Genomic DNA, 25,886 nt, shown 5'->3' with positions numbered 1-25,886 from the left:
TACCTGAGAATTCCCCAGCCGAAACGGCTGCTGGGGCAAGAAACTTCTTGTTAGAACTTTCCACCTCCGGCTTCCCCCTTCACCTCTTTTTCCGTCCCAACCTTAGGAGACGCTTTTTCTCCCCCAGAGGAGAATTTATCTTTTTTTTTTTTTTTTTTTTTTCTCCCCCGGTGCTTTGCATTTGGGAAGAGGTGATTTCAAGAGTGGCCAGGTGGGACGCCTCTCTCCTTATTCGGTTTACTATTTATTGTTTGGGGTGTTTTCTTTTTAAATTCCTGTTTTGCTCGGCCCGGGGAGTTTCGCCCCCTGCCCGGCTCCGCGGCGCGTAGGATGGTGTGGAAACGGCTGGGCGCGCTGGTGGTGTTCCCTCTGCAGATCATCTATCTGGTGGCGAAAGCAGCCGTCGGACTGGTGCTGCCCGCCAAGCTGCGGGACCTGTCGCGGGAGAACGTCCTCATCACCGGCGGCGGGAGAGGCATCGGGCGTCAGCTCGCCCGCGAGTTCGCGGAGCGCGGCGCCAGAAAGGTACCAGGCACTGCGACTCCGGGGAGTGGGGGCCGCAGGGGCGGGAGTGAGCCCACCTGCTGCCGCTGCGGGATCCGGCGCCCGGGAGCTGAGAGTCGCGAGCCACCCCACTCCCCCGCGCCACCCGGGAGTGCTGAGCTAGTCGGTTTCACCTTGTAAATTTCCCGGGCACCGGACTATCTTTTTTGGCAGGTTCAGAGTTGATCCGCTCCTTGGGGATCGGTGGCTGGCTGGCTATTCACCCCCACCCTGAAACTTAGGAGACCCACCCATCTCCCACATTCCTGCCTCCCAAAGGAAGGTGTTGTGCCCCCCTCCCCCGCCTTCCCCCCTTTTCCTCGCCGCCACCCTGGTGAGTGCAGGGTGTGCGCGCTCCTGGGTAGAGCTGGGAGCCGCCTGCTAGCTGGCGCCTCGTATTTTCCTTGGCAACCCGCTACCCAGCCCCAACCTGGGCGGCTGCAGCTCTGAAGACAAGAGAGGGGGTAATTGGTTTGGGTTTGAAAAGGGAAGAGCGGTCTTGGATGTAGCAGTCTGGCCGGACCGACACTGGGAGGCCCAGGTGTCTGGAAAGCAGGAAAGGGGAGGCCAGGGTAAGCAGCTACTGATAAAGAGCCCTTGTTCTCACCTTCAACCCTGTCCCCTCCCCCCATCACACCCCCCAGGGATCCCTCCCCATTTAGCTGGAAGGTGGTGCTACAGGGAGAGTCCTGCCCACCAGACACTGCCTTTCACTTTTCGGTGGTCCCAGCACCCCTTGCTCCAGGTTTTGGAGACCTGGTGCTAGAGAGTGGGGAGGGTGAGCCGGCTGTCACCCAACTCCCAGCCCAGGCCAGGCTGACTCACCCGGTGACCAGGGCCATCGGGAGAGGGAGGCCGGCCCGGCTGTCTCCAGCCAGCTCTGTGAAGAGGAAGAGTGAAAACAGGGAATTAGTTTGAAACTTAAACTGTTGTGAACTAGGGGGGTGAAAGGGCCGCAAAGCCAGCTGATCTGACATGGAGCCGCATACCTTGGGGATTAAGTAAATATGTACTGTAGAAAACCAAACCTGCATGTAATTCCAGGTTGCTTTTGTTTTGTTAAATACTGCCCTGAGATTTACAATTCCTCAGGGGTGGCTCTGACTGGGACTGAACTTTGGAGCCTGAACTATCAGCCAAAGCTGATCCGATTAACTCTTCCCTAGCCGGGCTGGCCGGAGCCCGTGGTGGCCAAGCTAGCGGGGATCTGGCTGTCCAGGACTCCCTCTTCTCCTTGGGTGGTTTGGACAGCTGCTTGACCTTGCATTTGGAGGGGGAGTTCGGAAGTGTTTTTAACCCTTGGACACACCAAATAAGGGGAAGTAAGAGTTGTTCTCAGCAGTTTCATTTCCTTGAGGCGATGCCCCATAAAAGGGCTCCTGAGGCTCTTTGAGAAGGGGTCTCAAAAGGGCAGATGAGGTTGTCCCTTGGGGGGGGGATGTGGGGTTTGGGACAATTGCATGTGATTGTCATTCTTTAGCTGTCTGCATCCCACAGAGACTTTCTTCTGAGTCTTCCAGCTGGCCCAAGTCCTGGGTCTCTTTTACTGTTCCTGTAGCTGACTGCAGTAGGCAGATGAGGAACTCTTAGTCAATCTGGAAAAACTTGACTGACTATAAACAATCCTAAATTGAAAGAAGTGTATGGCACTGGGGGCTGGGTGTGATAGCCCAGAGTGGAGCCTGCAAGCTCACACACCGGGGAACCAAACCCCACCTAACTTGGACTGGACGTCCTCTTCCAGGGAATCCAGCCAGAGCCAATTAGAAATATGTCTGAAATTGGTGTCAGGGTCACCAAAAACAAAAACAGGATCCATGGGGGCCTGTGAAACTCTGAGTGCCATTCATGCTCGGTTCAGTCATCCAACTCATCAGGGTGACCAGCAGTGCTCCCTGTAACTCGTCATTATCTGGCCAATTACTGGAGCTACTTTATAATGAGGCTTCTGTTTGCTGTCATGGTGGGGAGTTTGGAATTGTGGCTTCTTGCCTGAGACCAGAGAGACGACTTTGGGACAACCCCCAGAGCCAGGAGTGTTTTGGGGTTGGGAACAGAGGGTCAAGTGTTGAGGGACTGGGGGATTTATGGGTTGGGGACAGGTGTGAACAGTGGGGCTTGGGGGTGGCCCAAGAGCACTGGACCAGGGAGGGCCGGTGCTACCCGCAGCGTGCAGTGATATGAGGCGAGGCGGCGGTGCAGATCCACAGATGACGTCCCTTCTCCTCTTGCATCTGAGCACTTCCCAGACTAGATTCCGGTGGGATTGGATCTGGAGAGGACAGACCCCCAAAAAGAAAAAAAAAATTAAAAATAGAGTACCAGAGTCCCTGCAAATAGCTGACATGTCCAGGAGTTACCTGTTTATTTGGGAAGGAAGGAGAGTTGACAACCCAGTTTCCCATAATGACCTTGAGCTAAATAGGATTTGGCAATATTTGTGGGTGGTGGTGAGCCTTAAGGTGCAAACGTGGCCCAAATAAGCGAGGGTTTTTCTTAAAGGGTCACTAAGGCTGTAAGAACTGGAAAGCTTCTAATCAGGACACATCTGTCCTTACCCACAGTGCATCGTGGCAAACTGAGGCAGGGCCAGTCATGGTTAGGGTCTCCAGGCATAAAGTTCTGGCTTTTTAATTTTCTATGCCCTCCTAGAATTCCCAACACAAAAGCATTCACAAAGCTTAAGCGTGTTCCCTTCCCTCCAAGGGAACTCACTTCTGGCTAGTGGTCAGCCCAGGCTTCAGTCTTTGAGTTTGACATGGTGTTAGCAAGAGCCCCTGGGAGCAGAAGCGGACCGTTCGTTTAGAAGTATTTGTCGTGACCATTCCAGCCTTTGATTTGGTATCAGGCAAGTGGCTGGACTAGAGTCTTGGGCCATGATTGCAAACCTGGGGAGGTGAGGCAACATACATGGGCCAATACCACATCAGGAACTCCAGGACCTTGGCCGGATGCAGTGGCTCAAGCCTGTAATCCCAGCACTTTGGGAGGCGGCAGAGGGTGGATCACCTGAGGTCAAGAGTTTGAGACCAGCCTGGCCAACATGGTGAAACATTGTTTCTACTAAAAATACAAAAAATTATCCAGGCGTGGTGGTGAGCACCTGTAATCCCAGCTACTTGGGAGGCTGAGGCAGGAGAATTGCTTGAATCCAGGAGGTGGAGATTACAGTGAGCCGAGATCGCGTCATTGCACTCCTCCTGGTAACAGAGCGAAACTCCATCTCAAAAAAAAAAAGAAAAGAAAAGAAAAGGAAAAGGAAAAGAACTGAAGGACCCATTTCAGAGAAGTAATCTGAGAGGAGGAATTTCAGGGAGATAGGATGGGGACTGGCTTAGAGTTCTGTCTTGCTATCAGTGAATGTACACCCAGCCAGGCTAGCCCTGTGAGTAGATTTATGAATCCCATTCTCCAGCACTTCCATTCAGCAAGTCCTGTGTCCTTCCCATCTCTAGCCCTGGGGCCAGCCCAAGTTCCTAAGTCCCTTGACGCAGTCTCTGAGAGACCTAGCTCAGCAAGCCCGCCTGGGGTGTCTGTTCAGTGTTTGGTACAGCTCTGGGCCTGTGGGGAGATGCAGCAAAGATGAAGAAAACCTAGAGCGTGGCCAGGTACTTACAGTGAAGGCACAGGTGACCATGTGTATGTGCTTCCTATGGTTACCATGACAAATTAACACAAACTTGATGGCTTACCACGACAAAATGTATTCTCTGGTGGTTCTAGAGGCCAGAAGTCTGAAATCAAGGCGCCAGCAGGTTCCTCTCCACTCAAAGACTCTAGGGGAGGATCTTCATCATCTCTTGCTGCCCCTTATGCCTCCCGATGCTCCTTGGCTGATGGTAGCATGGCTCCGATCTCTCCTTTCGTTATCACGTGACCTTCCTCGCTGTGTGTGTCTGGGTCCCATCATCTTTTTTTTTTTTTGAAACAGAGTCTCGCTCTGTCATCCAGGCTAGTGTGCAGAAATGTGATGTCAGCTCAATGCAACCTCCACCTCCCGGATTCAAGCGACTCTCCTGCCTCAGCCTCCCAAGTAGCTGGGACTACAGGCGCCCGCCACTATGCCCGGCGAAATTTTGTATTTTTAGTAGAGACGGGGATTTCACCATGTTAGTCAGGCTGGTCTTGAACTCCTGACCTCGGGCAATCCGCCCACCACAGTCTCCCAAGTGTTGGGATTACAGGCGTGAGCCACCGAGCCCGGCCCATCATCATCTTATAAGGACACTGGTTATTGGATTCAGGGCACATACTAAATCCGGTGTGACTGCATCTCAAGATCCTTAACTAGTTACAGCTCCAAAAACTCTCTTTCCAAATACGGTGATGTTCTGAAGTTCTGCATGGGCATGAAGTTTGATGATGCTGTGCAGTGGAAGCACAGAGGAGCAGTTAATTTATAGCAAGCGCTCATGAAAGGCTTCGTGAAGGAAGGAGCCTTTGACTGAGCCTTGAGGAAGGTCAAGAGTTTCAACCAGAAGGGGTGTGACAAGGGCAATCTAGGTGCAAGAAACAAACCACCTGATCAGAGACTACCCGGGCCGGGCGCGGTAGCTCATGCCTGTAATCCCAGCACTTTGGGAGGCCGAGGCGGGTGGATCACAAGGTCAAGAGATCAAGACCATCCTGGCCATCCTGGCCAAACCCCGTCTCTACTAAAAATACAAAAATATTAGCTGGGCCTGGTGGTGCATGCCTGTAGTCCCAGCTACTCAGGAGGCTGAGGCAGGAGAATCACTTGAACCCAGGAGGCGGAGCTTGCAGTGAGCCAGGATCGCCCCACTGCACTCCAGCCTGGGCAACAGAGTGAGACTCCTTCTCAAAAAAAAAAAAGGACTCTACCTGGCTGGAATTGAGGGAGAGAAGTGGAAAGGGAAGCAAGAAAATACCACATTGTGGGATAGGGAGGTAAACAGGGAGTTTACATCTCAGACTCTGTGTCAGGTCAGTGCTGTTGAGAATAGGAAAACAGAGAAAGAAGAAAAGGGTCCAAACAGATCATCTGTGGGTCCCTGGAGTCATCAGGCCAAAACAGCTACACTAACCAGTTTACAGGGGAGACAGCAGTGGCCCATCTTGCCCATCGTCACTCTGTGCAGCCTGGAAGCAGGCAGGTGGGCTACCTGTTCCACCTGTGACATCTAGAAGTGTTTCCGTTTGGAACGTTGGTCACGACTGGCCTTACGAATCAGGCTATCCCATCAACAGACAAACACCTCCTTCTTACTCCCCCAGGCCCTTCCCTTGGGGAACAAAGGTGCCTACCTCTGGAACCATGCCCTCCTGCAGTCTTGCTCACCTGGACAGGAGGCCCAAGACTGAGTTCTTTCTATTTATTTATTTACTTAAAAATAGAGAGGGGAGTCTCGCTGTGCTGCCTAGGTTGGTCTCAAACTCTTGGGCTCATCAAGCCTCCCTTTTTGGCTTTCTAAAATGCTGGGATTACAGGTGTGAACTGGCCCGCCCAGCGAAGACTGGGTTCTTGACCCTGGAAAAGTTACTACCTTCTCGGTTTGCAGCTGAGAAGCACACCTATAAAATGAGAGGGGTTACAATTATCTCTAAGATCCTGGCATGCTCAAAAATTCTCATCTTATAGATCAGTCAACCCTTGAAAGCAGTTGATCACCAAGCTTTCCTAGGCTGTAGGGAGGAGACTTTGGGGTGAAGAAAGCGTTTGTCCCCATCACTGATGATCTCAGCCTTTGTGGTCATCAGATGCCACAAAATGAAAAAGAAGCAACTCAAAGTTGGAAAATGTGCTACGCTCCAGCTCCACAGAACCCCACAGCCATCTTAAAGTCCCTCAACAGGTGGCGTCTGCCATGGATGTATTTCAGCGTTTGCAGAAGACGTTCATATTTCCAAACCATCGCTCCCAAGGGAATAAGAGACCCAGGTTACCCCACTAGCATATCAGACAAAATGTCCTGTTTTTTTTTTCTCCTAAAATCACCAGTTTGTCTATTTGGGCTTTCAAGAATGCCTCCTCCATCTAGTAATACTGAATGTGAGTCAAGCTCGTTTTCAGTCTACCTAGCCCTTCTGCTAATTCTCATTTAGACTTCAAGCTCTTCTGAACTCCCATCTTTTCAGATGAAGCGTGCTTGTTTATGGCTGGACAGCTCCCTTCCAAGCTCTTCCCATCTCTGTATCATTGTGGTTACCTTCTCTGGTTCATTTCCATCTTGATATTTGCCGAGGCCATCTACTTTGAGAAAGTGATCTCAGCTGTATTTATGAGGCATCCTTTCTATCCAGGAAGTGTATCTGGTTGTCACAATTGCTGTAACAAAAGGCCTTGTCTTAACTTGCCACGACCAGCGATATCCTACCACAATTTTGAGTATCAGTACAGGATGGGTCCCACATCTGACACGTTCCCCGTTATCCTTGGACAAAAGCACCTAGAAACATTCTAGGTGAAAACACCTAGAATGCTATGAGGTCATCTCCGTTGTCACCTTCAGGAGACACAATTTAAAAATACAAGTCTGGCCAGATGCGGTGGCTCACGCCTGTAATCCCAGCACTTTGGGAGGCCGAGGCGGGCAGATCACCTGAGGTTGGGAGTTCGAGACCAGCTAGACCGACATGGAGAGACCCCGTCACTACTAAAAATAAAAAATTAGCTGGGTATGGTGGTGCATGCCTGTAATTCCAGCTACTCAGGAAGCCGAGGCAGGAGAATCGCTTGAACCCGGGAGGCGGAGGTTGCGGTGAGCCGAGATCGTGCCATTGTACTCCAGCGTGGGCAACAAGAGCAAAACTCCATCTCAAAAACAGCAGCAACAAATATATATGTATATATGTACATAAGATACTTGAAACATTTCAAACATATTATTCACATGGACCATGAGGGTTAGGAAACCATTGAAGCCCATTGCAAAGAAGAAAAGTGAGTCTATTTAGATATTAGCATGCCCACATCTGGGCTTATCTGCTGTGGCACCCTGAAATGAGTGAGATCTTAGAGTCTGAAAATGAGTACATGCCCAGATTCTCAACAAGAGAATGCCGGGTTAGCAAATGAATGGTTAGCGGGAACTCATTCATACATTCAGCACATTTATTGAGCAACTACTATATGCCAGGCGCTGTTCTGGGCACTGAAGGCATGCATGGAGCAAAGCAGATAAAAATCCACACCCACGTCGTGAGAGCTGGCATTTTAGTAAGAGAGGTAGACAAAAAGCAAGTTCCATAGAACAGTACATTTTCATTTTCATGCCTATAATCCCAGCACTTTAGGAGGCTGAGGTGGGCAGATCACTTGAGCTCAGGAGTTCAAGACCAGCCTGACCCAACATGGTGAAATCCCGTCTCTACTAATAATACAAAAAAAAAAAAAAAAATCAGCTGGTTGTGGTGGGGCACACCTGTAATCGCAGCTACTCAGGAGGCTGAGGGACGAGATCGCTTGATCCCAGGAGGCAGAGGTGGCAGTGAGCAGAGATCGTGCCATGTCACTCCCGCATGAGCAACAGCAGGAGACTGTATCTCCAAAAAATTAAATAAAAAGTACATTGAGTTGTCACAGGAAGCAATGAGGAGAAAACCAATGAGGCAGAGAGGATGGGCAGGCCAGGGCCTGAGATGCCAGGTAGGGTCTGAAGAAGGCCGCACTGAGAAGGGGACACAGGAGAGACCTGGAGGAGGTAAGGGCGCGGTGGGAAGGGAGTGGTGGCATTCCCGGAGAGGACGGAGCAAGGCCTCTGAGGACAGAGTGCGCCTGGAGTGTCTGAGGACCCAGAGGCGGTCAGCGTGGCTGGAGCAGTGAGTGTGTGGGGAGGAAGAACTGAGGGAAACCGTTCCCATGGAGGGCACGTGGACCTAGCTGACCCCAGGACCTAGGTGCCATGCCGTCACCCAAGCCTCAGCAGATGGTCCCCTGGCTGCTGTGACAGGCAGGCGGTACAGGTGTCACGACGGGTGGGAGACCTGCCGGACTTCCGTGGCTCCTTCAAGAATACCACCCAGCCTTGCTTCGCCAGCTTCTTTAAGAGCTTCGCAGAGCTCGGGGAATGCTCTCAGCATTGCCCTAGAGTTTCAGAGGATGCTGAGGGCCTCTGAGATCTTCACTGTCAAGATGGAAGTGTGTGGACTGAGGGAAATGTGGAATCTAGGCAGGCCGGGGGGCCACTGTTGGAGGAGGCAGGAGGCAGCTGGTACCCAGCCCTCGGGGCTCTGCTGGAGCCTGACTTCCAGCCAGATCCTGATCTTTCTTGCTGGTGACTTAGGTGAGGAGTGATAACCAGCTTCAGGGTGACACGGCTCCAAGGAATCAAGACTACCTTGGCTTTGTTCATTGATTCAGCAAACTAGGCCTTAGCGTGGCGGCACGGAACCTCATAAACAAGGTTTTCTCCCTGTGGTACTTAGTGTTCCTGAGCGGCCACCTTCCCCAGACTGAAAAAGCTCCTGACACCATGGAAGGATGGGTTGACACCCACTAGCAGGCCTCTGATGGCAGAAGTGCTTAACACCCTCTAAGATAAAATCAGATCAACTGTGCTGATACTTGGAATGAAGGAGATGCTTTTCAGTCCGACTTTGTCAAATGACTTCTGGGGCATTGTGGCTCGTGTGGGCCAGCACTTGAGAGGGTCCTGAGCAACTGGTGGGTATCCAGGGAGCAGGCTTAAGGTGACAAGGGCTAGAAGCCATGACTTGGGTTGGGTGACAAATCCGTGGGAGTCTAGTTGACTGCATAGGAGGCAGGAGAGGGTATCAGCTGCACTCCAGTACCAGAGAGGCGTGTTCCAGATGGTTCTGGAGGCCCACAACAGGCCGTGGGGACAGCTTGGAAATGCAGACCTGGGCACTACAAGAGGAACACCTTCCTGCCCTTTGGAACAGGCTGATCTTTAAGCAAACATGGGGCCGAGATTTCTGCATCGGGGGAGGTTAGGTTCTGGACAACCTCCCGGGTCCCTTCTACCTTTTGATTCTATGAGTCATTGTCATGATGTCAGTGAGGGCAATGACCCAGGCAGGGGCAGGGGGCAGGAGGAAAAGAGGACACCAGCATCAGCCAACACTTGCAAATTAAAAGGAGGCAGCTCTTCTCAGCATGACTGCAGCACCATCCTCTGGCAGTTACGCCATTCCTTTTTCCAGGCTTTCCAGGGTGCCGGAGCAGGGAGGAGGCAGGAGGGTGCAGGGTGGACACAGATTCACGTCCTTCACTCAGACTTAGACTCCTGTGGCTTCCAAGTTGGATGCTGATGGGTTTTTTGGGTTCCTAGTAATATTCATGACTGTGGTAATCTATATGGCTGTGGTACCACACGTGATTGATAATATATGTGACTGTGGTAACATACAAGGGGGCTTCAAAAAGTTTGTGGAAAATGGAATTAAAGGATGAGAATAAAAAGTATAGGCCAGGCACAGTGGCTCACTGCTGTAATTCTAGCACTGTGGGAGGCCAAGGCAGGCAGATCACTTAAGGTCAGGAGTTCAAGACCAGCCTGCGCAACAGGGTGAAACCCCATCTCTACTAAAAATACAAAAAGTATCCAGGCATGGTGGTGTGTGCCTGTAATCCCAGCTACTCGGAAGGCTGAGGCAGGAGAATCACTTGAACCCGGGGGGTGGAGGTTGCAGTGAGTGGAGATTGCACTAGTGCACTTCAGCCTGGGCAACAGAGCAAGACTTCGTCTCTCTATGTCTACACACACACGCAAACACAGAAACACACATACACGCGCATGCACGCTCTCTCTCTGTCTCTCTCTCTATATATATATTTTTATTTCTCAACGTAAGCTTCATCAAGTTACAAGACGCTTTTGTAAGTGATGATACCAGCCATCTAGTCCATCCCTAAATAACTGAGGGTCCTACTGGGTGCAGTGGCTCACGCCTGTAATCCCAGCACTTTAGGAGGCTGAGGCGGGTGGATCACAAGGTCAGGAGATCAAGACCATCCTGGCTAACACAGTGAAACCCTGTCTCTACTAGAAATACAAAAAATTAGCCGGGTGTGGTGACATGTGCCTGTCGTCCCAACTACTCGGGAGGCTGAGACAGGAGACTCCAGCCTGGGTGACAGAGCAAGACTCTGTCTCAAAAAAAAAAGATAAATAAATAACCGAGGGTCCTGAGAATTAAGCCGTGTCAATACAGTCTTTTTTTACATCATTAACTGAAGAAAAATGGATGCCCTTTGTCTTCGTCCTTTCTCACATTGCTATAAACGAAAGAGGTTTAATTGACGCACAGTTACACATGGCTGAAGAGGCCTCAGGAGACTTACAATGGTGGTGGAAGGAGAAGGGGAAGCAGGCACCTTCTTCACAAGGTGGCAGGAAGGAGAATGAACTTAGGAGGGACTGTCAAACACTTATAAAACCGTCAGACCACGTGAGAACTCACTCACTGTCCCGAAATCAGCATAGACGAAACCACCCCCATGATCCAATACCCCCCCTCGTCTCTCGGCACGTGGGGATTAAGGGGATTATAATTCAAGATGAGATCTGGGCGGGGAGAGAAAGCCCAACCGTGGCACCCTTTAAGGATTTTTTAAGATCAGGAAACAAAAGGAAGTTAGAAAACCAAACCAGGACTGTAAGGTGGACGCCTAATGATTTCCCATCAAAACTCTCACAAATTGTCCTTATTCAATGAGAGAAATGAACAGGGACACTGTCTTGGTGGAGCAGGACCATCTGGTGAGGCTTTCCTGGGTATTTTCCTGTGAAAATTTTGGCTAGCTTTCTCAAAACACTCTCCTTATAAGCAGATATTATTGTTTTTGTCCCTCCAGAAAGTCAACAAGCACAATGCCTTGAACATCCCAAAAAAACTACGGCCATGACCTCTTCTCTTGGCTAGTCTGCTTTTGCTTTGACTGGGCCATTTCCACCTCTTGGTAGCCATTGCTTTGATTGTGTTTTGTCTTCAGGATTGTAGTGGTAAATGTTTCATCTTCTATTACAGTTCTTTGAAGATATACGTCAAGATCTTGATCCCACTTGTTTAAAATTTTCATTGAAAGCTTTGCTCTTGTCTGCACCTGATCTGGGTGCGGTAGTTTTGGTGCCCTTCGAATGGAAAGTTTGTTCAACTTTAATTTTTCAGTCAGAATTGTGTAAGCTGAACCAGTTGAGATGTCTGCGGTATTGGCTGTTGTTTTCTGCTGTGAATTGTCTGTTCTTTTCCGTTAGGGCACAAACGAGCTTTTTTTTTTTTCCCCCATTTATTTTATTGCATTTTAGGTTTTGGGGTTTTTTTTTCCCCCCATTTAAAAAACTTATTTATTTATTTATTTTTTAAAGACGGGGTTTCACCATGTTGGTCAGGCTAGTCTTGAACTCCCAACCTCAGGTGATCTGCCCGCCTTGGCCTCCAAAGTGCTTGGATTACAGGCGTGAGCCACCACGTGGATGGTCTGGCACGTCAGGCTGCATCTTCAACATTGTCTCATCCCTTTTTATCAGGTTATCCATTTATTAACTGCTGATTTCTTTGGGGCATTGTCCACATAAACTTTCCATAAAGCATCAGTGATTTCACCATTCTTCCATCTAAACGAGCTTCACCATGTATTTGATGTCTGTTCTTGCTTCAGTTTTAGTAGAATTCATGTTGCTCTGATAGAGCTCTTTTCAAATTGATGTCTTATCCTTCTTAGTGCCTCAAAGTAAATCCCATTTAGTCATGTTATAACAAGTTAGTTATTTTGGTGCAAAAAAAAAAAAATCACAAATATATGCCTAGTTTTTTCATAATACACATTTTCCGTGAACTTTTTGAAGACCCTTAGTACATGACTGTGGTAATAACATGAATGTAGGAATATACATGACTGGGAATATACATGGCCATGGTACTATTAATGACTGTGGTCTGATGGAAACTGTGCATGACATGGTATTGTACACAACATTGCATTCTACATGACTGTGTTACTATATGTGACTGTAGTACCATATATGATGTGTTACTGTACATGGCTGTGATACCATATGTAACTGATAATATACATGACAGTACTGTACATGATTGTGCTAATATACATAACTGTGGTAATATACATAGCTGATACTGTATGTGACTGCAGTACTGTACATGATTATGGTAATGTATATGATTATGGTAACACACATGGATGGTAATATACATGGCTGATACTATACATGACTTTGGTGCTGTACATGACCATGGTAATATACAAGATACTGTACATGACCTTGGTAATATACAAGATGAATACATGACCATAGTAATATGCAAGATTGACACTGTACATGACCTTGGTAATATACGAGATTGATACCGTACATAACCGTGGTGATGTACAAGACTGATACAGTACGTGACCCTGGTAATATACATGGCTGTGGCAATGTATGTGATGATGGTAACACATGTGACTTGGCACTCTACATGACTGCATGGTGCTTTTGCACATTCATTGTCTTCCTTGACCTTCTTTTCTTGTTTTTGAGATGGAGTCTCGCCTGTCTCCCAGGCTAGAGTGCAATGGCACAATCTCGGCTCACTGCAATCTCCATCTCCCAGGGCCAAGCAATTCTTGTGCCTCAGCCTCAGCCTCATCCTCCCGAGTAGCTGGGACTACAGGTGCGCGTCATCACGCCCGGCTAATTTTTTGTATTTTAGTAGAGACGCGGTATCACCGTGTTGCCCAGGGTGTTCTCAAACTCCTGAGCTCAGGTGATCCGCCCGCCTCAGCTTCCCAATGTGCTGGGATTACAGGTATGAGCCACTGCACCCAGCTCCTTGACCTTCTTGACCGTCCTCTAAGGTAGATGTAACCGCCACCCTTTTCTTTTCTTTTCTTTTCTGTTTTGAGACAGTCTTACTCTGTCATCAGGCTAGAGTGCAGTGGGGCGATCTCAACTCACTGCAGCCTCGGCCTCCCGGGTTCAAGCGATTCTCCTGCCTCAGCCTCCTGAGTAGTTGGGACTACAGGCACACACAACCAGGCCAAGCTAATTTTTGTATTTTTAGTAGAGATGGGGTTTCACCATGTTGGCCAGGCTGGTCTTGATCTCTTGACCTCATGATCTACCAGCCTCAGCCTCCCAAAATGCTGGGATTACAGGTGTGAGCCACCGTGCCCAGCCACCAGCACCCATTTCTGAGATGCAGGTGAAGTGAGCTGGGACACGTCGCTGGGGACGGATTCTGAACCCAGGCTTCCCAGTTTCAACACTCCATCTTTTCCCAGTGCAACAAATAATCTCAGCCTGGCCTGGCCTGCCTCACTCAGGGTCATGGAGAGGTCAAGAGACAAGCTGTTAAGTAATGGGGCTTAGTACACAGAGGGTTCTGGAGAGAGCTGTGATAAGCAGTCAGTGAGTCAACAGGATGCGGGCAGGGATGTAGTGAAATCCGCTTTTGCACAAACACCATTTAGTGCACGGAGTAGCAGTATTTGCATACAATGAATGGGAGACTTGCCAAAGGAATAAAATCGTCCTCAGTTATCAGGGTTTCTTTTAAAGAGTAAACTGACAAGGGAATAGCACGGTTAAATTTCTGTCATTTGACAACCAGAGAGACAGCTGAACATGCAGGGACCCCACTGCAGAGGAGTGAGTGAGTGACAGCTCCCTCTAGTTAAGCCTGAGGTCACTGAGCTCTGCATGGCCTGAGAGCTTTGATCACTGTAAATTAAGGAAAATCTTAGAAGACTTCTCGAAGGAGGTGGCAACTGAGGGGGTTGCAGTAAGTCTCAATTTTTTGCTGGTTATAGAGCCCTTCAAGGTTATGACAAAAATATGAACTCTATCCCAAGAAGAATGTGCACTCAAAATTTTGTAATTTTTGTTTGTTTGTTTGTTTGTTTGTTCAAGATAGACTCTTCCTCTGTTGCCCAGGCCAGAGTTCAGTGGTGTGATCGTGGCTCACTACAACCTCCACCTCCCAGGTTCAAGAGATTCTCCTGCCTCAGCCTCCTGAGTAGCTGGGATTACAGGCGCCCGCCGCCGCACTCGGCTGATTTTTGTGTTTTTAGTAGAGATGGGGCTTCACCATCTTGGCCAGGCTGGTCTCGAACTCCTGACCTCGTGATCCGCCTGCCTCAATTTCCCAAAGTGCTGGGATTACAGATGTGAGCCACCACTCCCAGCCAAAGTTTTGTACTTTTAAGGGGTCATGTACCCCGTCACCTATCCTAGTCTCTGGGTTAAGAAGGCTTGGACTAGATATAATTAAAACCCATCCAAGTCCTACATGCTCAGATGCAGGCCTAGGGCAAAAGCTCATATGAGAGGCAGAGAACGCTCTGGTGTCCTGCGACGCAGCGGCCATGCAAGATCAGGGTGGAGAGTATAGATGTGTGGCTTGGTGCTTAAGGCCACCAATGGTCAGTCTGGCGAAGGCCACTGGGTTCTAGCCTTTCTAGACGGGGTCTCACTCTGTCGCCCAGGCTGAAGTGCATTGGCACGATCTCGGCTCACTGCAGCCTCCGCCTCCCAGGTTTAAGCGATTCTCCTGCCTCAGCCTCCCAAGTAGCTGGAACTACAGGCATGTGTCACCACACCCAGGTAATTTTTGTATATTTTAGTAGAAATGGAGTTTCACCATATTGGACAGGCTGGTCTCAAACTCCTGACCTCATGATCCGCCCGCCTCGGCCTCCCAAAGTGCTGAGATTACAGGTGTAAGCCACCGTGCGCCGGCTGAAAGTCATTGTTTTAAAGAAAGGAAAAACATAAGGCTTGAAAATAAAGCTTCTAGGAAATGACTCCGCCCACTCCCTTGCCTCGATGGAGCCTTCTTGGATTTGCTGGATGTCACCTCTTTAATGACACCTCCACCTTTGGCTCTTTAATCCAAGGTGCTGTGGCTTCTGGACCAATGTCTTCTAGTTCTCTTGGGCCTTTGCCCCTCAGGAGTGGGGCCCACACTCCCACCTCAGGTCCTGCTCTGCCCTCAGCCTGGGCACCTCCTCTCTCACTGGGGTGCCCGTAAACTAGAAGCTCTGAATGCCCAACAGACTTTCTGAGACCGCCTCTCCAAGAGGTCCCAGCCAAAATCCATCTGCCAGAAAGGACGCAGGAGGCTTCTGCCTGGCCCTCCCTGCCTCCAGAGCACCCAGCCCTGGGAAAGTGTGACTTGACAACCCCAGCCCCAAAGCCCAGACCTGGCCCATAGGCTGTGTCACAGCAGCCAAGATCCTTTGGGTGGTAGAGGCCGGCTCTGGCCAGAGCACTCATGCAATTTAGAGTGCCCGCCAGGGCCGCTGGAATCCAGCGCCTAATGCGGCAGATTATGAGGGCCTCCCAGTGACTTGCTGGGTGACCTTGGGCGAGTGACTCTCTTGGGCTTTGGTTCCCTCATCTGAAAAATGAAGATGTGAAAATGTAGTGAAATTGCTCCTAGAACCCCCGGGGTGATTTCGAGAGCATTCGAAAGAGATAACCACTCCTTCCAGCTGGGGCCGAGGCCGCAGGGGTGGGGGTGTGGATGCGCCTCTGCCCCAGCCCTTCTTCTGCATGTTAGATCAGATGCTCTTCAGGGCACCAGTGACAAAAGGCAAAGGACCCGCTGGCCTGACTCACCCTGGTTCTGGGACTCCCCCAGGAAGGGGAGCCTTGTGCCCCTGCCACAGAAGCCCTCAGGGGAATTTCAGCCCTTGACTCTTTCTAGAAGTCTGTAGGAGGGAACCGCTCCCTACAGGGAGGTCTCAGAGTCTGGCCATCTCCCTTCCACCCGAGGCCTCACCCCTGTTGAGATGACCGGTGGCACAGCCCCTATCTTCCCAGGCAGAGGCTGGTCCAGCATAGGCCTTTCTGCAACCCAGGGGCTGAGGCTGGTCAGGGGCCTGGCCTCCACACTGATCCTGGCTGCCCAGCCCCCACAACCATCCAACTTCCCCTGCACAAGGCATTAGTCATTTTTATCTCTGCATCCAAGTAGCTCAGTTGGTCAGGACTGGGCTTCAGTGAGGCCAAAGTCAGGGGTTACCATAGCAACTCACCACGCTGTGTGGCTGCTTGTGGATATCCACAGGGGCAGGGGGCATGCCCTCCTCGCTCACCAGAGAGCTGGCACTTGGCACAGTATCTGCCCACAGTAGACACTTATTAAATGGTTGTTGCCTGAATGAATGCATGACTGACCCAGTGTAGCTAGTTAGAGCCAGTAATTACTGAGCACCTACTGTGTACCAGGGACTGTTCAAAATCCTGACATGTCACACGGTCATTTACTCCTCGAAGTGGGTACTCCAGCATGGATACTGTTATCCTTTCCTTACCAACGGGACTCTGAGAGTCAGTAACTTAGAATCACACAGCTGGTAAATGGCCAAGCAGGGCTGGAACTCGTGTGCTTGTAACTAGTGAGTCTTGCCTCTGGTTAATAGTTTCATGGAAGAGACAGCATTGGTGGCACCTAGAGGAGTCTGTAGGTTGAGTGTCTACATGGGTCAGACAACGTCACCCCCAGCTCTCCTGATGGGGGCTCTGGAGGTGTTCCTCAGATTGGTTTATTGACTTTGGGCATGTCTCCAGGGGCGCAGTGCTGTCAGGAGTCAATCATCTCTCTGCTTCTCTCTCCCCTCACCTTTAGGCAGACCTCTCTGCCACGGGGTTGCTCACAGCTACCCCTGCTGCTCCTAATTTAACTCTCCAGGCTCCCCTCCGAGTGGACAGACAGGTGTTCTTTGCCCAGAGGTCCTAGAAGGATCCAGGAATTAAGTCTCTCTGGCAGTGACTGGGTGAGCCTGAACCAGAAATGGTGCTCTAATTGGCTACCTTTGGGTCACAGCCAGACTCTGAGCCAGGGGTATACCAGCCCCAGCCAAGCCATAGGGTTTGAGAGTGGGGAGGTGGGCTTCTGCAGGAGAGACGGGGGGACCGTCAGCAGGAGCAAGGGGCTCAGGTGTAGATGTCCAGTATACCTTCTTGTGGAAGGACAACATTCGTTTTTCAGTCATGCCACATGGAAACAGCCAGGAGACCCAGGCCTGCCTGTATCAGGCAGCCCTCCAGGTCGAATCCTGCAGACATTATCAGGTCATTTGCTGATGCCTTAACCCCTTCTAGCCCCCAAGGAAAGAAAAAAAAGATAGAATGGACTTTTCAGGGTTAAGCTGAAATCTCCGCCTTCAAGGAGACTATAGTTCAAAGAGGCAAAATGCTCAACCACCAAAGTGGTCCAGCAACACACGCTACTCCCTTCCGATTCTACAGGGCAGGAGTCCGACATGGATCCCACCGGGCTAAAATCAAGGGGTCACGGGGCTTCAAAGGGGCCCCTTCAAAGGGGCTACACAGCTGCGCTCCTTCGTGAGGCCCTAGGGGAGAATCCACGTCCTTGCTCTTTCTGGCTTCTAGAAGCTAGCTGCATGCCTTGGTTCGTAGCCCCTTTCAAGATGGTCCCTCCATCGGTCACATCCAAAGTCGGTCAAGAGACTGACTTTGGAAGCTTTTTCTAGAAGATGTAAGGTCAGTGTGATGTGAGAGGAAAGGAAGCCCCTTTGCTAGGTCACAGTTGCTAGGGATACTTCTCAGGTGCCAGAGGTCAGCTCTCCCCCACTCCAGCTACAGAGGAGCAGAAGAGAGATGATACTGGGTCCTTCCGAGGTGGTTTTGGGGGGAGGTCTCTGGAGTCCTTTTAGAGTTTCCCCAGCCCAGCAAGCAGTGGCCCCTCTCACAGGCCTGGTAGCCGGTCACCGTGGGGAGCTGGGGCCAGTGGGACTGTCAAGGGTGGCGTGACCTTCACCCAGGCAGGCAGTCCTGCCAGACACACCCACATGGCATGTGTCCACCCTTGGCTGCACGGTCCATGCTCTTACATTTCAGTTGCCAAAGAATTAAGAGTCTGACCTGGCCTCTCCGGACCACTTCCCTGTTTGCACACAGCAGAGGAGACGGGGTCCTCCAGGGATGGCAGGACACAAGGTCAGTGTGGGCTGGACACATGGTGCCCTCTGAGGGCTCACACCTCCTCAGCCAGCAGATCCATGCCCTGGCTTTGGGGATGTCTCCTGAGCCTTCACGTCCGTGGAAATGTGAGCGTGTGTGTGTCCACGCAGAGGTGCCTTTCTTTCCCAAGGAGCCAGTGTAGCACAGAGATTCAGATTTTGAGTTCAGGACTCAAGCACACCAAAGTTCATATGCTGGCTCTTCTATGCACTTGCCGTGTGACCTTGGACAAGTTACTGGACGTCTCTGAGCCTCAGTTGCCTCATCTGTCAGATGACAATTAAATGAGATAATACATTTAAAGTCCAGAGCACAAAATGAATGCCCAGTAAATGCTGGCCATGATGGTGAGGCTACAGATCATAACTGCACTCTCTACAAAAGTCTCCAGGGCATTTCTTTAAGACGGGAATGGCTTGTTGTGTTTGTTTTCTCATAAGCACTGCTGATACGTTCGCCTGGGGAGGAGATGCTGAGCCTTTGAGAGACTGCAGACTTTGAAGCAGGCAGATTCAGGTTTCAGTCCCAGCTCGTCTGGCTGGAGGCTTCGACCCATCCCTCAGCACCTCTATAGCAGCTTCCTGTTGCGGCTGTAACAAATTATCACAAACTTAGTGGCTGAAAGCAGTGCACATTACTCCCTTCCAATTCCAGAGGACAGGAGTCCGAGACGGGTCCCCCTGGGCTGAAATCAAAGGGTCAAGGCTGTGCTCCTTTGCAAGGCTTTAGGGCAGAATCCATGTCCTTGCTCCTTCTAGAAGCTAGCTGCATGCCTTGGCTCATAGCCCCTTTGAAGATGGCCCCTCCGTCTTCAAAGTCAACCACTCACATCCTAATCACAGCTCCATGCGACTCTCTGCCTCCCTAGTCTACTGGGATTACATGAGGCCTTCTTGGAGAACTGAGGATAATCTCTCTACCTGAAAATTGGCTGATTAGCACATTTAATTCCATCTGCAACCTGAATTCCTCTTTCGCAAAGAAGGTAACATATTCATAGGTTCTGGGATTGAAACATGGGCATCTCAGAGAAGGAGCGTCGTTCACTCAGCTGCGTTCTCTGGGCCTCAGTATCCTTATGTATACAGTGGCAGTGCAAGTCCCAGCCTCCCAGGGACCTTGGGAAGATTCCAGATTATTGAAATTGGTGGCAGGGGATGAAAAATGGTGGTTGGGTCTGTCCTGAGCACACAGCTCTGTTCCCAGTGCCACACAGAAAGGGAAGCTGTCACAGTCGCTGCGGTAGAGAAGCTGGCAGTGCAGCTGGTCATCACCCTTGACAGCAAAACCAAAACAGGGGATCCTCATTGTGCCCCACCTGGATAGGCAGCTTTTCCACAGGAGAGAAAACTCTGGATCATCCCAGGTGGCATCCTACAGAGTGGATTTGACAGAAGCGAAGGGCATTTGGGGGAGAGGGGCCCCCTCAGTCACAAGCACATGGTTGACATTGCATAGGTATGGCAAGGGGAAAAGACACCCATCCTCAGTCTTGCTGGGGAGGTGGACCAGTAGCCTGCAGTGACCCTGGTGAGATGGGCGCCTTGGTGGGGCGGACCGTGGTGGAGGCAGCTATGGGCACAGACCGGGGGCTCCAACCAGTCTTTGTTGTTGATAAAGTGCTACCCCACGTGCTGAACAATTTACATGGACAATCTGATTTCCTCCTCCTTGCAACCCTGTGATGCAGTAACTATGACTGTTCCCAGTTTAAAGATGGAAATACTAGGGCTCAGAGAGGTTAAATACTTGCCCGAGGTCACACAGCCCAGGTAGCCATGGCGTTTGAATCCAGGCATTCTGGCTTCTAGGAAAGGAAACGTGGCTGTGCCTAGGCTTGGGGTCTTAGCTGAGGCATTAGGATGAGGTGGAAGCAGCCGAAGGAAAATATCCCAGGCCGAGGGAGAGAGGGGGGCTAGACAATGGGAGATGAGACAGTTTGTTTCCTTTGGAAAAAAGACCCTGGCCTAGCCAGAACGAAAGTGTGAGTGGCGAATGGAGAGAGATGGACAGGGTCATACCTCAGAGAGCCTGGTGGTTTTGGGGTGAAGTTTGGGTGTGATTGGGAGAGCACTAGGGAGCCACTGAAGGCTTTCTACAGGGTGCATGACCAGCCCACATTAATGGAAGGTGAAGGAAGCCTGATAGTCCACAGAATTCTCTGATGTCGGAGGGATGTGATGCTCTCTGAGGACCACTGAAAATCACTTTCTGTGAGGCTGGTGCTCGGGAAAAGTCCCACTTCACCTGGCCCCATGGGCCCAGGGCCTGGTTTTTCTCCCAGCATCCTGGTCTCTGCAGGGTGTGTTGGCTGGGTCATTTCCATTGAATGTCCCCTGGCCCCTAAGTCCCCTGGCCCTCTGGGCCCAGAGCCACAGCCTGATAGCACGAGACCAGTCAGCCAGAAGGACCAACTCCAAGGCAGTTGACCTTCGTCCTAGCAGAGATTAAACTGATTCCTAATTAACAGCCTGTAGGATAGCTACCTTGGCACAGCTTGCAAGTAATTTAACGCTTGTCCTTAGAGGCTGGTCTATAAATTATGTTTAATTAGCCGAAGGTCTTCCTGGGACACATCAGCCCCGGTGTGAGACTGAGCCTACCAGCTCAGCGACCTCTGAATTTCATGTTGGAATCTGAAGGAGAAGCTGAGATACTCCGGTAAATGTTTATCTTCCCTTTTCCAAAACAAGAGCTGAATGCTTCCCTCTGCTTGCAGCTCTGAGAGCTGCTGCCACCGGGTCTGGGGGTCTCTGCTCAGCTAGTTCCTGAGTTCCTGGCTGTGCTCCTGAGCGATTACTGATACTCCCAGGGTCTCAGTGCCTTATCTCTAAAAAGAAGCCCAGAGCAAGTCCACACACCCTTATCTGAAACCCTTAAGGCTGGTTGTATCTCATAGTTCCGATGTTTTGGACTTTAGAAATGCAATACAGCACACAGACCAATACCTAGTGATGGGCACAGCAAGGCCTGGGGCAGCCACCCAGAAACACAGTGATAGTCACCACAGTGGGTTAAAGTGACCAAAAGTAGCCTCATGATAGTTCCAATCAGGGCTTGCTCTAAACATGTGCGTCAAAATTAAATGTGGGATTTTAGAGCTGTTTGGATTCTAGAACCGAAGGTAAGAGGCCGTAAACCTCGCTGCTGAACTCAGAGAAGCTCCTAAATAAATGCTAATTATGATGAGGACTGTCTTTTTTCTTTTAATTTTATTTTACTTTTTTTTTTTTTTTTTTTAAACAGTCTTGCTCTGTTGCCCAGGCTAGAGTGCAGTGGCGTGATTTTGGCTCACTGCAACCTCCGCCTCCCAAGTTCAAGCAATTCTCCTGCCTCAGCCTCCTGAGTAGCTGGGATTACAGGCACACACCACTGCACCCGGCTAATTTTTTGTATTTTTAGTAGAGATGGCGTTTCACCATCTTGGCCAGGCTGGTCTCGAACTCCTGACCTCGTGATCCACCCACCTCGGCTTCCCAAAGTGCTGGGATTACAGGCGTGAGCCACCGTACCCAGCTTATTTTACTTTTTTTGAGACAGGATCTCACTCTGTCACCCAGACTGGAGTGCAGTGGTGCGAATTCAGCTTACTGCAGCCTCAACCTCCCAGGCTCACGTGATCCTCCCGAGTAGCGGGGACTACAGGCGCATACCACCAGGCCCAGCTAACTTTTGTATTTTTAGTGGAGACAGGGTTTCCCCATGTTGCCTGGGTTCGCTGTTATTATTCCTCTTTCCCCTATAGCTAATAGGATGCCGTATCTACTGCCCCTGCGTCCCTGCATGTATACAGATTGCATGTGCGGCGACTTTTAGCTTGCCAAGTGTCACCTGTCTCCCGGGGATGTGTGATACATTCCCCCTGGAGTGGTTCTGCCGGAGCTGTGTTTGTGTTTCCTGCTGCCCAGGGAAGCGTGGGAGGCTCGTGACTTGGCATGAGGTCCCACTGGGTGTTCCTCTTGGGCACCCTCTGGGTGATGGCTGGGGCTGGCTTCCTGGGTGTGACCCAGGGATTCCCACTGGGCCCTGCACTCAGAAGCACCTGCAGTTGGTTTGAGCCCCTGATGTCACCATCTTGAAATTCTTTACAATTTTTGAACAAGAGACCCTGCGAATGATGTGGCTGGTCCTAACGACAGCCACACCACATGGGTTGTCAACTTCATCCCTCCCACCGTCCCCTCAAAGGGAAGTTACTAATGTTTCACAGGAGAGGCAAAACGATTTCATGCATTCATTCACACAGTCACCCAGCACCTGACTACGCAGCCAGGTCTGGAAATTCCTCGGAGAGCCTACGTTCTAGAGAGTATGTGTGTTTGAGAATGGGGGAAATAGACAAAAACTAAGCAAACGAATAACCATGATAGTTCAGATGTGCCTAAGTGCTATAAAGACGAAAACAGTGGTGTGAGGGAGAAGGCTGTAAAGACGAGCTTCAGTGAAGGAGAAGCTGGCATCAGGGCTGGAGTTCAGCTGTGCCTGCTGCACTCGCTAAAGATATGGGGGCATTTCTAGGTTCCCCACCCCCGACAAGGCAGGGTGGTCATTAGTTAATGGAGTCCAAGTAGGGAAGTCAGTGGGGGTCTCCTCGAGCCAAGGGGGATTATTCATCCCCAAGACCTGGTCAGCCCAGCTTCTCACAATAAACCCAGAGGCCAAGTCTGGGGGACAATGAGTGAAGAGAAGGATGGCCTTGGTTTCTCTGAGAGTTTCCAAGTTCTCGCCATGCCAGGCCCCTGGCACCTGAGGCTTCTGACCAGCCTGAGGCTTGGTGAGCATTTTCTTGCACTTCTTACCTTTCCCACACCAGCCCTGGGAGGCCAGTTTCAGTGTTCCCCGCTTCCCCAGATGGAGATGGTGAAGCTCAGAGATGCCAAGTGACTCATCCGAAAGTCACACAGCAAATCAACTCCAGAGCAGATTCCTTGAGGCCCCAACCAGGCTGCTTTTCATTCCAAAGAGCAGTGCAGGCGCTGAGCGCTGAGCGCAGCTGCCAAGGGACTGCGGGCCAGGGCTGCTCTGGGAGCTCCGCGGGATAAACAGGCCCCCTGCTTCGGAAGGGAGGGGCGGTGCGCGGCCTTCGGGACACGTTACACCTCTTTATACCTGGAAGCCAGTCCCCCAGCCCCCCATCCAGACTTTGCAAATGAGAAGTAATGAGCTTCCCAGAACACCCAAAGCAAAGGCAGGCACCTCCCGGATCTCTTCCCACGAAAACCCAAAGCTGACCACAGAGGCCCAGCCCTCGGCTTTAGAGGTTCCTTGGGGAGGCGGAGACAGAGACCCTCGTGGAGAGGCTGCCTCAGAGGGGTGGGAGCTGCCAGTCCCCCGGGGTGCTCCAGCTGGGCGGGTGCCCGCCAGGGGGGCGGCGAGGGCTGTCGGGACGGTTCACGCGGCGGCCAACAGACTGGCTGCGTGTTGCAATGTCTGGTGGCGTTTGCAGCATCCTGTCCGTGTGTGCAGCTGGGGTAACCTCGGGCCGGCGGAGGAGCGCGTGTGGCTCGCAGGCCCTGCGGCCGGAGGCTGCTGGCACCTTGCATCTCATTTACAGCTCCGGGTTCAGCCACAGGTCAGCGGCGCCCGTGACATCACAGCGTCTGTTTACCGCAGGGTCTGGGCAAGAGAGGGCAGTCCAGGGGCGGGAGGAGGACCCCAGCCCCTCCCTGCAGCGCCCCGGCCCCCAGCGCGGCTCCCCCTCACCCCTCCGCCTAGCCCCGCCCCGTCGGCACCTGAGACCCCAACGCAGCCCCCTTCTGCAGCCACCTACCCTGCCCCCTCCCCATCTGCACCCGAGATCCCAACCCAGCTCTCCTCCACAGCCCCCAGCCTGTCCCATCGCCCCCATCAGTATCCTGACCCCACCGTGGCCCTCCTTCGCCACTCGCCCCAGGACCCCAACCTGTCCCGCTGCTTTCCCCCCAAAGCCCTCCCTTCTGCTCCCAGGACACCAACTGGCCCCATCCTCACCCGCTCCAACCAGTCCCCTCCCCATCTGCACCCAGGACCCCAGCCTTGCCCCGCCCCCTCCCCATCTATCTCCCACCCCTTCCCATCCCTTTTCCACCCCTTTCCCATCCGCCGCATGGGATCCCAGCCCAATCCCCACCCAGCACTGCAGCCCCGCCCAGCCCCTCCCGGGACCCCCGCGGCCCCGCCCCGTGCCCGCCCCTGGGCCCACTTTCAGAAAGACTTCCTGGAGCCTCCTGCCCGACCCGCTGGGGCTTGGCGGCTCCTCCTGCCACCCCCTCACGCCGTCATGTGAGCCAGGCTGGCCTCCCGGCCGCGCACCGAGCCGGCTGCAGCTCGTTAGCTGTCAGGGCCGGGGTTGGGACGGCCCGGCCACTTTGTTATTGGAAACTGGGCTCGCCCCCGCTGCGCTAGGTGGGTCCCCGGCGGCGCTGGGGCAGCCTCTTACCCGGGAGCTGCCCTTGCCACCTGGAACTGCTTTCTCGCTCACCGCCTCCCCTCCCCCTCCCTCTGCGTAAACCAATTGTTCTGGGAGCTAAAGGGACCGGGGTCTCTTCCTGCACACCTGGGGCTTGCCAGAGCCAACCCTCCTGGAGAGGGAGGCGCTGGGGCTCAGGGAATGGCAACTCCGTTCTTCCATTTTCTCAGGCCAAACCCCCTGGGATCCTTTGGGAAGCTCAGTTTCTCCAGTACCCAGCTCTGTGGACATCCTGAATCCCGCTTCTCCCATGACCTAAGCACCCCAGCCCCGCCCCATCCAGCTTCATGTCAGAGGGGGCTGTTTCTCTGCTTACAAACTCCCGATCTACCCCATCTCACAATAGAATTCAAAGTCCTGCAGTGGCTGGTGTTCCACACTGGTCTCCATGCTGGGGAAGCTCATTCCCACCCCAGGGCCTTTGCGCCATCTGTTCCCTCTGCCAGGGATGCTCTTCCTTCATGCATCTGTATCACTCCCTCCTTCACTACCCTCAGGTCTCTTCCAAAACATTACCTTAACCAAGAAGATTTCCCTGCCCCCCATCTAAATACCATTCCCACCCCAAAATCACTCCCTCCAATCCCTTACAAACCTATGTGTTCCTCCCATGCACTTCCAGCCACCTCTAGTTAATATAGTCATTCGTTCATGTGAACAAGCGTTCGTGCTGGTTGTCCCTGGACTTACAGGCAAGCAAACTCCGCAAGTCAGATAAATGCATTCTCCGCTGGATCCCAGGGCCTCCGAAGTGCCACAGCGCCACAAATACTCATGAATGAATGAATGAATGAGGCAGGACAGGGCTGTTAAAAGAGCTTGCTTTGGGGTCCAAGCCTTGCTTTGAAACTTCTAGTAGTGCAACCTGCATGAGTTACTTAGACTGTCTAAATCCCATCCTGCTGGATGGTCATCTGGAGATTTGGCTGCGGGGGAAGGATGGTCTGTAGATGTCGGCTCCTCCCTCCCCTCCTTGGCACCCC

At 51.7% G+C, this 25,886-nt stretch overlaps 1 protein-coding gene across 3 annotated transcripts in view; it reads left to right on the top strand.

Annotated features, from left to right (window-relative positions):
- Positions 1-25,886, top strand: part of DHRS3 (dehydrogenase/reductase 3) — a 51,278-nt gene continuing 25,392 nt past the window's right edge. Inside the window, exon 1 of one of the 3 annotated variants that reach the window (XM_032300446.1) lies at positions 1-525. In XM_032300446.1, the coding sequence (XP_032156337.1) occupies positions 331-525 (195 nt within the window). In that variant the 5' untranslated portion in view covers positions 1-330. Of the gene's footprint in view, positions 526-890; positions 1,116-23,729; positions 24,028-25,886 lie in introns of those variants that run through there. The other 2 variants (XM_032300447.1, XM_032300445.1) reach the window with 2 other exon arrangements.

The sequence above is a fragment of the Sapajus apella genome, unplaced genomic scaffold (assembly GCF_009761245.1).
Source record: "Sapajus apella isolate SASKATOON/1434 unplaced genomic scaffold, GSC_monkey_1.0 scaffold43, whole genome shotgun sequence".
In the NCBI taxonomy this organism is placed as follows: Eukaryota; Metazoa; Chordata; class Mammalia; order Primates; family Cebidae; genus Sapajus; species Sapajus apella.
Note: the sequence above shows the minus strand (reverse complement) of the source record. Positions and strands in the feature narration are given on the sequence as shown.